The sequence below is a fragment of the Leptopilina heterotoma genome, unplaced genomic scaffold (genome assembly GCF_015476425.1).
Source record: "Leptopilina heterotoma isolate Lh14 unplaced genomic scaffold, ASM1547642v1 Lhet_347, whole genome shotgun sequence".
Taxonomy (NCBI): Eukaryota; Metazoa; Arthropoda; class Insecta; order Hymenoptera; family Figitidae; genus Leptopilina; species Leptopilina heterotoma.
This window is the reverse complement of record NW_025111030.1, coordinates 967035-983925: the sequence shown is the minus strand read 5'-3', so window position 1 is coordinate 983925 and position 16891 is coordinate 967035. Positions and strand designations below refer to the sequence as shown.

Genomic DNA, 16891 nt, shown 5'->3' with positions numbered 1-16891 from the left:
GAGCAAAAGTAAGAGCAGCAGCAGGAGGAGTAATAGTAGTGATAGTAATAGTAGTAGTAATAGTGGTAGTAGTAGTACGTTAAATATGGCAATAGTGATCATATAAGGCGTATACTTTGAGACGGGATGGACAGCGTGCGTGCTCTACATCCGTGACACGGTTCTCGTGGTGGGTTGGGTTCTTGGTTGAGTCTCTGGTTCCCCTCAAAGCGTACTTGTATACACATTTGCAATATACTTCCTGTATACATTACTATATACAGTACCGGCCACAATAATTGTCAGTCAAGTGAGAAAACAAAGCGTTTACGAAAAATATTTTTTTTCGAATGTCTTTATTTTCTAGAACTATGGTTATTATTATGAATCTAATAAATTTATAAGTATGCAGAAATTTAGCTAATTTAAGATTTTAAGATTGGAAATAATTTGAATTAGCCAAAATTGAAGCTAATTTTAATTAGAAAAAACTGCAAAACATTTTAATTAGTAAAAAACATACCTGTCTAATTTTAATTGGTAAAAACTGGAACTAATTTCACTTAGTAAAAACTGCAATTAATGTTCATTAGTCTAAACTTCAACTAATTTTAATAACACGGAGAAAACTGGATATTTAAAAGTAGATATTAAAAAAAGATATTAATGCTAAACGTCATAGATTTTAACAATTAATATCTAGATATTAAAATTAAATAGTAGATATTAATGCTTTACATCTAGATATTAAGTTTTAATATCTGGATAGCTGTCCCTATGTTAAAAGAAAAATATGTTAACCTTTAACATCAAGATATTTATGGTTAATATCCATTTTTCTCCGTGAAATAGAAAAAACGGAAACTTATTTTAATTAGTAAAAACCAGAGACCAACACTGAAACAAAACTAAATTTAAAATTACTTTTAATTTAACTTTTGTATGATTTATAGGAACAAAAGTGGATGAATTAATTTAATTTTGTGTTAACTAAATTTATAATTATTTTGATTAAATGTTTGCATGATCTAGAAATAAAAGTGAATGAATTAATTTAATTTTGTATTATCACGAAACTAAAATAACACATGGAATTTAGTTGCATGTTATCTTGAAACAAAATTAAACGTAAATAAATTAACGTAAATCACTGCTACTTAACTGGTATTCCTTTTAAACGCGCGTCGAGCGAGTTCTTCGATACAGCTTCTCATATATTTTCAATTAGTAAATATTTAAATTGAAATGCTTTAATATAATGAATATATTTCGCAACTAGAATAATAAGTATAAAAATTCTTTTTATAATTTTTAGGAGACACAAGAAAAAAAATATAAATTTTAACCTGATTTTGTGGTAAAAATTCCCTGCAACAAATTCCCCACAAAATTTATAGTACCTTTTTTCTGCGAATTTAATTAATTCTCCCGGCAACACAAATTGGCTATATCATATTAAATCAGTTAAAATTTTTTTACTAATTCAAAAAGTTTCCCTTTAAATTTGAAATATTCACTTTTGATTTCTTAATTAGCGACAATTAGTTCATTAAACAATTAAAGAAATCTTAAGTTTTAATTAATTAATTCATTAAATTAATGACATTTATTAGATATTCAACATTACTAAAATATTAAAATAAAAAAATATGAAAAAATTAAATTATTTATTGCGTTCTGTTTCACTTAAAACAAATTCTAACTAATTGGACTTTCAAAAAAATAATTAAGCATTTTGTAGTAAGACACAAATATTAATTTTTAGTAAGGACTGACAAATTTAATTAAATTTATTTTTACAAAAAATTAGGTTAAAGAAAGTTAAAATAAAAATGTGTTTTATTTTAATATCTTACAGCATTTGCAGTGTTATTAATAAAAAAAGTACTAGTTTTCAAGTATATAAGAACGATTAAAATGGTTGTAGAAAACTACTATTTCTTTTAGAAAATTTTTAAAATAGTAGTCTTTAACTAAATTAATAGTCAGCTAAGGGGAGAAATATCAATTTTCTACTAAGAATTAGTAAATTTTTAACAAGAATTAATATTTTTTTACTAAGAATTAGTAAAAAAAAATTTCCTGACGAGGAAATCGTATTGATTTTGAAACGTTGCAGTAATTTCTATATGAAAAAACCACTTGTCCGAATGTATTCGTGTAAAAAAATTTTTTTTACCTACTATTCCAATTAAAATCAACTCGGACGTGAAAGTTTATTCAATAAGAATTAGTAGTTTTCTACTCAAAATTAGTATATTTCTACTGAGAATTAGTAGTTATATACTAAGTATTAGTAAATTTATACTACACTGTAAAAAAACACTCTTTTATAAACTCCCCAGGGGATTCTATGAAAGTCGCACCCATTGGGGAGTTAATGCCAGGGGAGTTGGATGAAGAGAGTTAAAACTTTACACCCGCGGAAAAAATAACTCGCGCGGGTGTTGATGAAGGGAGTTGATAGGAGTTAGTAAATTAACTCTCTTTTGGAGTTGATTTTTAACTCGAAAAATTTAACTCCCGAGTCCGTTAACTCCCTAAATTTTTTACAGTGTAAGAATTAGTAGTTTCTTAAAAAGAATTAGTAATTTAATTTAAGAATTAGTAGTCCTTTTTCAAGAATTAGTATATTTATTATTATGATTAGGAGTTTTTACTATGAATTAGTTGATTGGCACTAAGGAATTTTCTATTAGGAATTAGTAGTTCTCTTTAAAGAATTAGTAAATTTTTAACAATAATTAGGAACTTTTACTGTAAAGTAGTTCATTTCTACTAAGAATGACTGTTTTCTACTAATAATCAATAGTTTTCTACTAAGAATTAGTAGTTTTCTAATAATAAATGGAAGTTTCTAAATCTGAATTAGTTAAAAGTAATGTAACTAAATTAAATTAGTAGAAAATTCTACCAATTCTTAGTAACTTTCTACTGAAACTTAAGTAAAAAATTTTGTTGATATTCTTTTAATCGAATTATAAATAAAACACTATATTTCATTAGATAACTCTACCGATAACACATCTCAACAAAAAAAAACGAAAAATTTTTGCGCCTTGGTTCATATAATGATTTTTCTATTTATTATTTACTAAAATAAAGGAAAAATATACATATTATTTTTAAAGTTTGCTTTTGTAGTAGTTGCCAACATGTTAAAACTCTTTAAAGCTATGAGCTGCAGGATGTCTTTGAAAGTACATACATATTCTTTAGATAAATTTAAACACAACCTGGGAGCATATTTCGAAGAGCAAAGAGAACGTTTCTAAGATGTTTACATATTTCACTGTCACATATATTGACCATTAATATCTAGATAATAAATCTTAATATCCATTTTTCTTAGTGTGCAGTACTCAAAAACACAAACGTAGGAGTAACAGAGTTCACTTTTAAAATTTTTTGCACTGTTTTGTAAGATATTATTATAATTGTTGCGAATAAAAGTCATACAAAAAGAAATTTTTTAATTTGTTCACAAGAAATTGATTAAAATCATTAATTTTCAAAAATATGGTAAAAACGTTCTCCTACCTACAAAAACAAACTTTTTGATAAAACATAATTTTTTTCCTCAAACTCTGTCGATAAATTTATCTTAAAAAATATCTTAAATGTCAGTCGCAAATTTCATGTAGACTTGTGTAATCGATTAAAAGAATATCAACAAAATTCAACAACGGAAGAAAAAAGCAACTATATACACTGTAAAAAAATTAGGGAGTTAACGGACTCGGGAGTTGGGAGTGAAATTTTTCGAGTTAAAAATCAACTCCAAAAGGGAGTTAATTTACTAACTCCTTTCATCAACACCCGCGAGAGTTATTTTTTTCTTGGGAAGCTAGTTTTAACTCTCTTTATTTAACTCCCCAAATGGGTGCGACTTTTATAGAATCCCCTGGGGAGTTAAAATTTAACTCCCTTTTATTACAGTGTACGGGAGACCGGGGCGTAATGAATCATTTCAATTTATTCAAAATTGATATGTCATAGTAATTTTGGTCTCCGCTCAAAATAATGTACTTGGTGTACTGTAAGTTTGTACCAAGTTTCATTGTTATTAATTTATTATTGTTGAAAATATGGTAGAAAAAGTGATTTTGACGCTTGAAAGTAAATTTTTAAAGTCTTTATTTTTTTGTTATATCTTTTTCAAAAGTAGTTGTAAAAAATGTTTGAAAATCACTTTTTGAGCTTAAGACATTTGTTTTTAAGGAACAATTGACAATTTTTGTCTAATAGTTACGATATTGATAAAAAATAACAAAATATTCAAACTTTCAAACAAACACCTCCGGGGCGTAATGGATCACTTAATCCTGTCAAGTTTAATTTCTTGTAATTTATATATTAATAAGTACAAATGATAACATTTTATTAAAAAAAATTTGAGAAAGGATTTTTTAAATAAATGTATTAGTTTGTATTTCGCTCCAAATTTATAAAATTTGATTATTTCACCAAAATGTTTAAAGTTTAAATTAAATATGTTTCATTATCAATATTGTTTATTATAAATATACAGTAAGAACCAAAATTGTAAATATTATAATAATATTTCATGTTTTAAATTATAATTTCATTCCTGATTCAATTCGCCCCGGGTAGTGATCCATTACGCCCCAGCCCGGAGCGTAATGGCTCACCTTACATTTCTCCAAAAAAATTGTACTAGAAAAAAAAGTATGAGATATTAGGACGTATTTTTTTAATTGAAAGCTGAGATATTGGGGTAAGTTTTCCATAAAATTTTAATTAATGCAAAAATGACGAAGTTAAATAACAAACAGTGAAAAGTGAGCCATTACGCCCCGGTCTCCCCTACTTTAGTAAAAAATTTAAAACTACTAAATAAAGTACTTAGTAAAATTTAACTAATAACTAATGGAAATTTCCATTGATTTGAATTAGTGAATGAGTTTTCACTAATTCAAATTTAGAAAGAAGTTGTCTACCATTAATGAATGGTTTGTTGGTAAGAATTATTGGTTTTCTAGAACGAATTAGCGGACTTTAATAAGAATAAGTAGCTTTTACAAAGAATTAGTTTATTTCTCGTTTCTATTCGCTACTAATTCGTCTGATTATTATTATTACTGTGCTACTAAAAATTAGTAGTTTCCTACCAAAAATTAGAATTTTTCCACGATGAATTAGTAAAATTCTACTAATATTTATTTTTAATTTTAATGCTTTTTAACCCTCCTACGATTTTATTATTTTTCAATTTTGCAGGAAATAAATTTATAATTTTGTTAAAATTAATTTTGATTATTTCATATTTATTTTGATATTAAATACAACTATTTAGCTTCAAGTTACACTAAGAGTTTTATTTATATGACTCTCGAATTTAATTTTTTTAAATAAATAAATGAAAGATTCCTCCCCTAGTATACTCGGGGCTAACCGTAGGGAGGTTAAACTATTTCTTTAAAAAATTAGGGTTTTTTAAAAATAAACATCAATTGTATTTTAATTTAATTTTAGTTTATTTGAATCCAATTCCATGCTTGTATTTTTTCGGAAGAACCAGTTTGGCTATATTTATACATACGCATGGAGAATGAATTCATATCTTTGCAACCTTCATTTTTATCTTTTTTCTTCTTATTCTTCTTCCTCTTTCTCTTTCTTTTCCTCTTTCTGTTCCTTTTTTCTTCTTCGTTCTCCTCCCCCCCCTTCTCCTTCGTTCACTGTAAAAAGAAATGTATTAATTTTGGTACCATATCAAAATTTAGTTCTATTTTAATACCGAAATAAAATCTGATTTAGCATTATTTTTAAAGTGAATATTTTCTTCATGTTTAAAAATAATTCTAAACTGATTTTTTTATATTAAACAAAGATAAAAATCAGTATTTTCTTACTGTTAAGAAGAAATATTAAGCTATATTCTAGAATATTTTCTTAATATTAATAATACTTTGTAAGTATTAAAAATATTTTCTTAATATTTGCGGGTAGTATCGTGTAGAGAGTATAATATATATATATAATACATTGGGAGTCTCCCCAGGAACTTGAATGCGAGCGAATCATTCCCACCATCATGCCCACTACAACTCCACCTTGAATGGTGGAGGCGAATTCACGTACTCCTTGTCTGTAATCTACTAAGCGAGATCTACGTATATAAAGTGGCATGGGGAGAATTGCAGTTCAGAAGCTTTGCTACGCTCGTTCACGCATCCGAAAAAAGGGGCCTCCTCCGTCAAGGGAGAGAGAAAGAGACAGAATAAAGTAACGCGTAAGGGTCGAGAGGTTACGAAGTGTGTGCTTCGTCGCGCATCCTTAACTTCAGGAAAATTCGGAAGTTTAACGTTGTACACAAGGTGAGTTGTGTCCCACCCCAAAAAAATTCAGTGAAAACAATTTTTTACGTGTTCTTAACAACAAAAATTTCTCTTTTATTTTTCTTTATTATCAAAAGTGGTGATTCGATCAAGTTTCTGCGATTTCGTTTTTCTTTTAACTTTAATCGAGTGACGAAATTTTCTTTATTTCATTTTTGGATAAAACTGTTAATTTTGAAGTCTATTTTTTAATTTGAAAAATTATTATTTTATAATTAATATAATGGATTTTTAATTTATGATTTAAATAGAATATAATTTTATTTTATGAATTATTGAATTTAATTATAATGTACAATAATACAATTTTAATTTTGAATTAATATAATACAATTATAAGTAATATAATATAATTATGATTAATTTAGTGCAGTTATTAATAAAACATAATTATAGTTAATATAATACAATTTATATATTATATAATAATTATATTCTTTTTAATTAACCTAATATAATTTTATTACCAAATTAAAGAAATATTTTCGAAACAATTTATTAAATTATTAAATTAAATGACGATAATTTTATATAATACATACATAATACATACATTTCAATTTTGTTCGTTTAACTGTTTTTTAATGATTGTGTTTATAGAAGTTAATTATTTCTATCACTAAATGAAGCTATTTACTTGTCGTTAAACTCGGCTTGAAGCTTAATCACTTGTGTGCTTTTTATCTTTCTCCTCAGAATTTATTATAAATTTAGAAATAATTATTTGCTTTTATTATTGTAAATTATTATTTATTTATGAACTAATTAATTAATTAATTTATTTTTTTGATTTTTTAATTAAAATTTTTTTATTTATTCATTAAGTACACCGGTTAATTACCATAATTTTCATTGATAAATTTTTATATTTTTCATAATTTTATAGAAATAAATAAATATTTTGAATAAGAATAAATATTAATGATAATGAATAAATATTTGAACAGAAATAAATAACAAATCAGCATAATTTACATAAATGAATATTACATTTATTATGTAAAATATTGTAGAAATTGTTTAAAATACATATTTCTATACTTGTAAAATATTGTCTTTGTTCAAATGAAATAATGACAATAGACAATCAGAACTAGATTTCATTTATCTAATTTGTGTTGTTATGGATAAATTTTTATTTCTCTTCCTAGGAAAAATGCAGTAACACCTTAAATAGCATAAATGTTCCAGTCTTAGTTTCTCACAATTATGTCTCAAATAATTTACATTCTCATTTTAATTTACAAAAGTTGTCTGAATCGGGCAAAAAAATTGACCCATTTCTTCATAACAATAAAATTCTGACACTGAAAGTGATGAAAATCTGTTAATTACTGAGACACAAATTATTTTTATTTTGTTATCAAATGAAATATAAATTTTAACTGAATTTTAATGATTTGCTACAACTTTTTTCTCTTTAAATGTTTTTGAATATATTATAATATTATATTTTTATAATTTTACAGAAATTAAAAAATTAATATTAATTAGGAATATTAATTAATATTATTATTTTATAATTAATAGGTAATTGTCAATATTATTAATTATTATTTAGTATAAAGTAATAATTATTAATTAGAAACTCGATCAGAAATTTAGTAAATTAATAACTGTTAATCAGTAATTATTAATTATTAATATAATTAATTAACATCAATTCTGAATATTAATTTATATTTACTAAGAACATAGAAGATTATTTATCACTTATTTATTCATTCACTTTTTTATTACCATTATTTATCTTATTGGTAATTATTATTTATTTATTAATTCATTCACTGGAGTTATCAATTATCATTTACAATTGTTGTTTAAATTTTCCATTAGAAAAAAACATTGAAACTGAACTGATTAATCGAATTTGCCAAATTCAAATTAATCTAATTTGATAAATTCATCTAAATTAATTAATTAATTAAATAATTAATCATTTAATAATTTCCTGATTGTCTTATTCGTTCAAGCTAAAAAAATGAAGACGATATTGGGTCTTATGTTGATATCCATTGTTGGATTATCGTTGGCCAATCCGGTGGAGAAGCTCGATAAAATCAGCGTCATTGAGCAGCAGTCCGTGACAATGAATGATCGTGCAAAATATGAGGAGGAACTTTTACGAAAGCTCAATCAAAAATGTTCACAGAATGACATTAATAGTTGTGTAATGTTAAAACTTGTTACCTATATGAATCGATTGTTGAAGAAAGCGAGCATTGAACTCACTGACGATATTGAAATTCGTAAAACGAGTCAAGCAACTGAGGAGGTAATTACATTTGAGGCGGGCAGAAGTAAAGACGATGAATCAGAAATATTCGATTTGATTGCCAATAAATTTTACGCATTCGTCAAATCACGTAGCATTAAATGGCGAATACTTCCTGATGAGGATGTTGTTGTTTCCGCATCTGAGGACGAGACAGGATCTCTAAGTCTTGGACTATCCATTGAGCGTTCCGACGATGCCGTTCAAGATGGTAATTAACGATTAATTATATTTTTATAGTTTGAACATTTTTATTATTTTGTGGTGTCAAATACTATTTTTTTAATTGTATTTTAATAGTGAATTACTTTTTTTTGTTAAACTATTCGGAACTATTTGATTCCATTCGTTTCTGTTCAATTCTATCAATTTCTACTCGATTACATTCGATTATTTTCAGTTCAATTCGTTTTTATTCGGTTCTATTGGTTATTAGTTATTAGGTTACATTTAATTCTATTCGGCTTTTCGGTACTATTCGGTGATATTTTATTCAATTCTATTGAACTGTACCCAGGTGGAAAAGTTAACGTTAGCTAACGTTAGTTAATGCTACTAACGTTAGATTAACGTAACTAACGTTAGACTAACGTTAGACTAATGTTAACTAACGTTATAATCTGAAATTAGTGATAAAAAAATGTCGTTAGACTAACGTTAGCCTAACGTTAGTCTTACGTTAGTTAATGTTAGTCTAACATTAGTAGCATAAGCTAACGTTAACTGACGTTAACTTTTCCACCTGGATAGTTAATTCTATTTAACTTCAAATCTCATTTTACTCAAATTTATTTAATTTTATTTCATTCTTCTAAATTCGATTTCATTCCATTTAGTTCTAATCACTTCTTTTTAATTCGCCAATTAATTTAACAAAAAGTATTATCAATTTTTTAGAAGAAGTAATAAATAATTAAACAAATATAGTAATAATAAAATGAAGAAACAAATCCAACAATTGAAAGTAAAATAAAGTTTGTGCATGAATTCCCCGTAAAGATGAGAGATTCATTTGAGGAATAATGTTTTATTAAAACGTAATTTATCACAAAAACATAAATAATGTCATTAATAGTTGTCGACAAGAAACCGCGATTAATATTTCAATCATTTCGCTTTTTCTTTCATGAATAATGTCATAAAAATTTCTCTTTCACTTCACCGCAGTGAAAAGATTTTTCTTGTCATTCAACTGGCAGTGAATCTGGTAAACCGTAAATAAAATTGGTTCAATTAGTATGCACTAAGAACCTAGACCTTAGGGTTAAATTGCTGTTATATGAAAGTGCTTAAAATTCAAATTTGAACCTGCTTATAATTTATCTTTATCTAACACTGAATTTGTTTTAAATTTACTTTTGTTGGAATTGTTGACATCATAGAAACAGTTATACTGACTGTATATTATAGCTACTTAGACCTAACGTTGAACCTACTTTGAACCTACCTTGATTCTATATTAATCCTATATTGTCTCTATTTCGATCCTAATTTGTATCCTATTTTGGTCCTTTTGAACCTACTTTAATCTTTCTTTGTACTATCATAAATCTGACTGTAATAATACTTTTGAACCTACTTTAATCCTACTTTGTACTCTCATAAATCTGACTTTAATTCTACTTTTGAACCTACTTTAATCCTACTTTATACTATCATAAACCTGACTTTAATACTACTTTGAAACTACTATGCTCTATTTTGAACATATTTTGAACCTAGTTTGATCCTACTGTATTCCATTTTTAAGCTATCTTTATCCTACTTTGTTCTTATCTAGAACCTATTTTAATCATAATTTGTTCTGTATTGAACTAACTATACTTTTCAAATCTATATTGTTTTCACGTTGAACCTAGTGCGAACCTACTTAGTAGTACTAGTAGAACCTACTTTTCTTCTACTGTTAACCTATTTGGACCCTGTATTCATGTGACATTAAATCTACGTCCACCAAACCTATAAACTACTTTATTTTTAATTTTAGTTTAATTTTACACTAAACTTATTTTAATATTACGTTAAACAAATTTTAATCTGACTTTGAACCTAATTTTAATGTTACATTAAAATCTACCTTGGCCGTATCTGTTGAATTTATTTAGACACAATTTTGAACCTACTTTGAAATTTTGAATTTAGTATGACCCTTATTTTATTTTACAGTAAGCTTATTTTTATTCTTTATTGAACCTATTTAATCCTTATCTGGCGCCAGCTTTGTTTACGTTAAATCTACCTTATGCTACTTTCATCCTACACACGCTAAAAAAAGTTCTACTAAAGTAGAAATAACAATCACTATAATAGCTTTAAGTTTTACTGATTTGTCTCCATCGATAATCCATTTTCGCTGATCCAGCGAAAATGATATTTCTTGCGTTACCTTTTGAAAACAACACAACTTTAAAACAACACTTGAATGAAAACATTTTTAAATTAATGTTCAAAGCGTATATTTAAATTCTATTAATTATATTTTTTATGTTATAACTAATAAAATGTAAAATTAGTAAATTAATACGTATTTAGAGGTAAGAAATGTAAATTTGACATTTGTGATTTTAAAGAAATTTCTCTGAGAATGGTAAACTGTCAAATATTTCCAATATGACTGACCAGTTATATTCATTTTCTCTATATCAAAGAAACAGTTTGACTACTGCATTGGAAACCATTCACTGAATTAGTTGCATAGATTCTTTATATTATTTATTTTCAAAATTAGCTGTATCCCACAGTAAACATTTTTTTCCGTGCACTGAGTCTATTCTTAATCCATACCATGAACCTATTTATTTTGATTCTAAAATGAACCTCTTTTTTATTCTGTAATAAACCCATTGCAATCATATGAAGAACCTATTTTGATTTTACGCTTCATTTATTTTAATCCTACCTTAACCCCTTCGCAGTCAAGAACAAAATCTCATAAGTGGGCTCAAAATGTTAACCACTTTTTAGAAAACTAAGATTTGCGCGAACGAGTATGTCAAATTTTAAAAATTCAAAATAGCGGATCAAATATGGCGGAAATTTAAAAAAATTCATCAGATTCACTTGAAACTCGTTACTCGGGGGTTTTCGGGGTCGCTGATAGTGAATCTTGCATCAGATTTTGAAAATTCAAAATGGCGGATAATTTTTCCAAAAAATGTCATAAAATTTAAAATTGCTTCAAAATCCATAGCAAACCATTTCGAGTAACAAATTTCATACACATATGGACAATTTTCAAAATATCTTTCCCCACATTGAAAACGTTTTTTAAAATTTTATTAATCTGAGATCGAAATCAGAACAGGAAACACAAAAACTTTTGACTAACAGAATTCAAACAAATCTACACTGAGAGACCTTTGGGACTGTAGCGGAACAACGTATGTGACAGCAGCTCCACTATAGTTTTGGTGCGCTGCGGTACAATTTTGGGCACGTGACAGTCCAAAATGTTGGTGAACAGCTCACCGAAGTAGTGGGAATGCCGCCTTTGGTTTGCAGCTGAACAACTTTTGGACTCTCACGCGCCCAAATTTGTACCGCAGCAACCCAAAAGTATAGTCCTGTAGCGTTCCACTAAACCCCGAGTAATAAGTTTGAAGTGAATCTGATAAATTTTTTAAAATTTCGTCCAGAATATTGAAATCGCCACATTGTATTTTCAAAATCTGATGCAATCAGCATAAGAAAATTCTGGGTTCGCTGATTTGCAATCAGCGAACCTAGAAACCTGAGTAACGAGTTTTATTTGAATCCGATGAATTTTTAAGAATGTCGTTCGCCATATTGGATCCGCTATTTTGAATTTTTTAAAGCTGACATCGGATTGGTAATCAGCGACCCAAAAACCCCCGAGTAACAATTTTGAGACAAACTGTCTGTTTTTCTAGCCAAAAATCCACTTGCGTTTATACACGATATCGATAGTTTGAGCCCACCTGTACTATGAGCTGTATACACGACATTGACTGCCAAAGGGTTAACCTGCTTTAATGTTATGAATACAAATTTTTTTATTTTATTTTATTTCAAAATATATATTTAAATCCTACTTTAATTCTATTGAACCAATTTTATCCGTACTTTTAATCTATTTTAATTCAACATTCAACTTTTATCTTTATGAACCTTTATCACTTTAGTCAATTTTTACTCTATATTGAACCTATCTTAATCCTCTAATTGACCAATTATTATTCTTAATTGAACCTATTTTAATCCTCAAGTGAATCAATTTTTATTCCATATTGAACCTACTTTAAACCATTATGGACCCCATTTTTATTCTATATTAAACCAAATTTTGTCCTACTATGAACCTATCCCAATCCTATCGTTAGTGCTAACCAAACAAAGAAAAGACAAACCATCTCAAAATGAAATTTCTTTGATTTAATAAAAAAAATTTACAAACTAAAATAGAATGAAAACTAAAATTTGTTTCCTGTTCCTTTTTCAGGTCGCGGAAAGAAGAATAACATGGGACCACTATTGGCCGCAGCTGTCCTAAAAATTGGCTTAATCGGTGGTCTGGCATTCAAGGGTCTTGCCCTACTCGTTGGCAAAGCTCTTCTCCTCTCGAAAATCGCTCTCCTATTGGCCGGTATTATCGGTCTCAAAAAGCTCTTCTCACAACAAAAACACGTGACATATGAGGTCGTTGCCCATCCACATCACAGTTCGAGTCACAGTGTTAGCGAGGGTCACGGTCACGGTGACAGTTACTCGAGCGGTTGGGCAAGAAGCTTCCACAATCAACCAATATTGGCCGGCACGCCAGACGCACAAGAATTGGCCTATTCGGCTCATAAAAAATGAGCAAATTCGTCTAGACAACCATTGACCCTGGGTCTCAGGACAGAGTAACCTGCCAAAAGGAAAACTGACTTCCGGGATCTCATTCTTTTTTTTTTAATTTTTGGTCTTAACCAAAAAAGAAACAAAACTACGCACTCTCTTGCCGTTAAAAATTTAAGTCATAAAATTACAAGTCGTTTCCCTCCCCCTCAACCCTTATTCATCATCATTTTTTTTTAATTTCACATTCATGGTTCCCATTCCCCATCGCCCTCCACCCAAATAATCAAAAAAACTTCTCAAGTGAGAGACACGGATATTATTATATTGTACTTATTTATTTATTTATCATTAAGGACGGATTGGACCCGGACTCATTTTGACTCGCACTAGTGGACAGAATCGACCTGTATTAATAACGGACGTAAATTAGCCAAGGTTCTTTTCTAGAATTGTGAGCATTAAGGTGCGTGTTATGTGTTTATATATGTACATGTATATGATGATATGCATGCACGCACTGCTCACCTACTTTCTCGAATCGAGATCGTTTCAGTGAATTGCCTTGTTGCAATATTACTCTTATCTCAGACGTATAACTGATCAAGGTTGAGATTAACGGACCAAAAAGGAAAAAAAATCTTGTATTTATAGAAATCGAATAGACAGAGACTGAAGAAAATTATTGTGATTACGATTTCGAGTGAACTAATTTTTAAGATAAATGACGGGATATTTTCGTGATGACAGGAATTGGAAATTTATTCTTGTTTTTTTACAAATTGAGAGATTTTTATGTTAAATGAAAGGAGAACAGTTTTTTTATGAGTTTGAAGACCTTTAAAGTACCACAAGATTTGGGAGTTCAAAGACATTTTAAGAGTCCTAAAGCTTCTTAGGTCCAAAGACATTTTAAGAGTCCAAAGATTTTTTGTGTCCATAGATATTTCCAGAGTCTAGAATCCTCTTAAGAATTTGAGCATACTTTAAGAGTCTAAAAACTTTTTATGAGTCCAAAGACATTTTTTAAGACTAACGTTTTTTAAAAGTCTAAAATTATATTAAGGGTCTGAAGACATTTTAAGAATCTATAGATCATTTAAGGGTCGGAAGATTTCTTGAAAGTCCAAAGAAGTCATAAGAATCAACCGACCTTTTAAGAGTCAAAAGATTTCTTAAGAGTCCAACGACGTTTTAAGAGTATACCGACCTTTTAAGAGTTAAGCAGATTCTTAAAAGTCAACCGACTGTTTAAGAGTCTAAAGAATTTTTAAGTTTACAAACAGTTTAAGACTCACCAGACTCCTTAAGTATCAAAATACTTCTTAAGAGTCCAAGACATTTTATGAGTCTAAAGTCTTTTTAAAGGCCTAAATACATTTTAATAATCTAGTAACCTTTTAAGAGTAAAAAAAAATTTTATAATTAAAAATATCATTCAAGAGTTACCGACCTTTTAAGAGTCTACAGATTTCTTAAGAATTAAAAGATTTTCTAAGAGTTTAAAGACATTTAAAGTGAACACACTCTGTAAGAGTCCAAAAACTTCTTAAATTTCTAAAAGGTTCAAAAGCTTTTTAATAGTTAAGATAATTTCTAAATGTCAAAAGACTTTTTAGGTCAATGTTTAAGAGTTCAAACATTTTGTAAGAGTTCAAAGACTTTATAGGTCACTAGACTTCTTAAGAGTTTAAAAACTTTTTAGGTCAACAAGTTTTCTAAAAATCAAAAGACTTTTTAAATCAATAGACTTTTTAAGAATCATAGACTTTTTATGTCAATAGACTTTTTAAAAGTTTAAGGAATTTTTAGGTCGACAGATTTTGTAAAATTAAAAAAAAAATTTTAGGTCAATAGACTTTTTAAAAGTTTAAGGACATTTAAGGTCAACAAGCTTTGTAAGAATCAAAAAACTTTTTAGGTCAAAAGACTTTGAAAGTGTCGAGAGACTTTTCAGGTCAATTGTCATTTTTAAGAGTCCAAGGACTTTTTATGAGTCAAACACAAAAAAACAATATTTCAAATGACAGGCGGAAAATTCTAAGGACTTTTACTAAATTTAAAGGACGTTTACAAAATTCAAAGAACATTTACGAAATTCAAACTACAGTTACGAATTGTAAAGGACGTTTACATAACTCGCAGAACATTTACCTAAAATTCATTTTAATGAATGAATTTAAATTCTAATTACAATTAAAATTAAAATAAAGACGTATTTAAAACAAATGAGACAGAATAGAAGAACTCATACGAGACGACACGTGTCAAAGAACTCTATATACGACAGTGAAAAGACATTTACAAACAATAAATCCAAACGGCTACATTTTTAAAAAAAAGTAAGTCAATGGTCTACTATTTTTTTTCTTTCTCTTTTTGAGTTGACTGGAGGTCACGAGACCTGACGATAATACCAATGACCCTTAACTTAACGCACCCAAGACGAGTGACACTAGAACACAATTCACCTGAGACAAAGTATTGTAGATTGAAATGTAGTTAGCAAAACGACCCACGATGTATCGCGTAACTTCCCCTCATCGAAGCTAATTAAGTAATTAACTTATTTCTCCTATTTCACGAGAGTGAAAATTGTATCATAACTTTTCATTGTTGTCCATTGTGAGAATAAATATTTATTGTTTTTTATAAAGAAACGAGATCTATCCTTTTTGAATTTTATATTATTATCATAACAAATTTATGGTTATTTAACAATTTTTTTTATAATTATTCTTATTTTAAGTGTTCTTTCCTTAATTATAACATAATGATTTTAAAAATGGTAAATTTTGACAAACGCAAACAAAAAAATTGTGTTGTTTAATTTTATATTCTATTAACATTCGAATTTAATTTTTATTATTATTATTTACTTATTGAATTTAGACCGCCAAAGTAGTCTTTGTCTATTATCTAATAATATTTTTAATTCTATTTTTAATATTACTTTTAATTTTATAGGTTTAATTTCATATTTTACTTTTCTTTGTTAGGTACCTTATTTTATAATAATCAGTTTTTAATATTACATCTTGAAACAAAATTTCTTCTTGAAAAAGTAGGGAAATATTCTCGCTTTAGCAAATTTTTTCTTTTAAGTAAAATACTGGATCAAAAAATAATTCTTCGAGAAGCTAATTTCAAGTATTTGTTAATATAATAAAAATAGAAATATATTTAGAGATAAATATTATTTAGGAGCTGAAATTAAAAAACTTTTCAAAAAATGTAAAAATTAAAATAATTTCTGAAGAATTTCGCGCTATTTTCTTATTATAATAATAATTCCATCAAAAAATGTAATTAGCGTGTATAATTTTTTTTTGTTTTTATAGAATAACTTTCTAATTATATGGTAAAAGATTATAATTTTCAGTGTGTGCGAGATTTAGAAATTTAAATCCGGCTCAGATAACTGCGGATGGAAATCTTCAATCAACACACGGATTTAACAATTTTTTCTTCTCACACT

General features: G+C 27.6%; 1 protein-coding gene across 1 annotated transcript; it reads left to right on the top strand.

Annotated features, from left to right (window-relative positions):
- Positions 1–6129: 6129 nt before the first annotated feature.
- On the top strand, positions 6130–16073 carry LOC122505172. The gene is made up of 3 exons (XM_043616653.1): positions 6130–6320; positions 8315–8827; positions 13076–16073. The coding sequence occupies exons 2-3, from the start codon at positions 8323–8325 to the stop codon at positions 13432–13434; spliced, it is 864 nt and encodes a 287-aa protein (XP_043472588.1). The 5' UTR covers positions 6130–6320; positions 8315–8322; the 3' UTR covers positions 13435–16073.
- Positions 16074–16891: the final 818 nt, after the last annotated feature.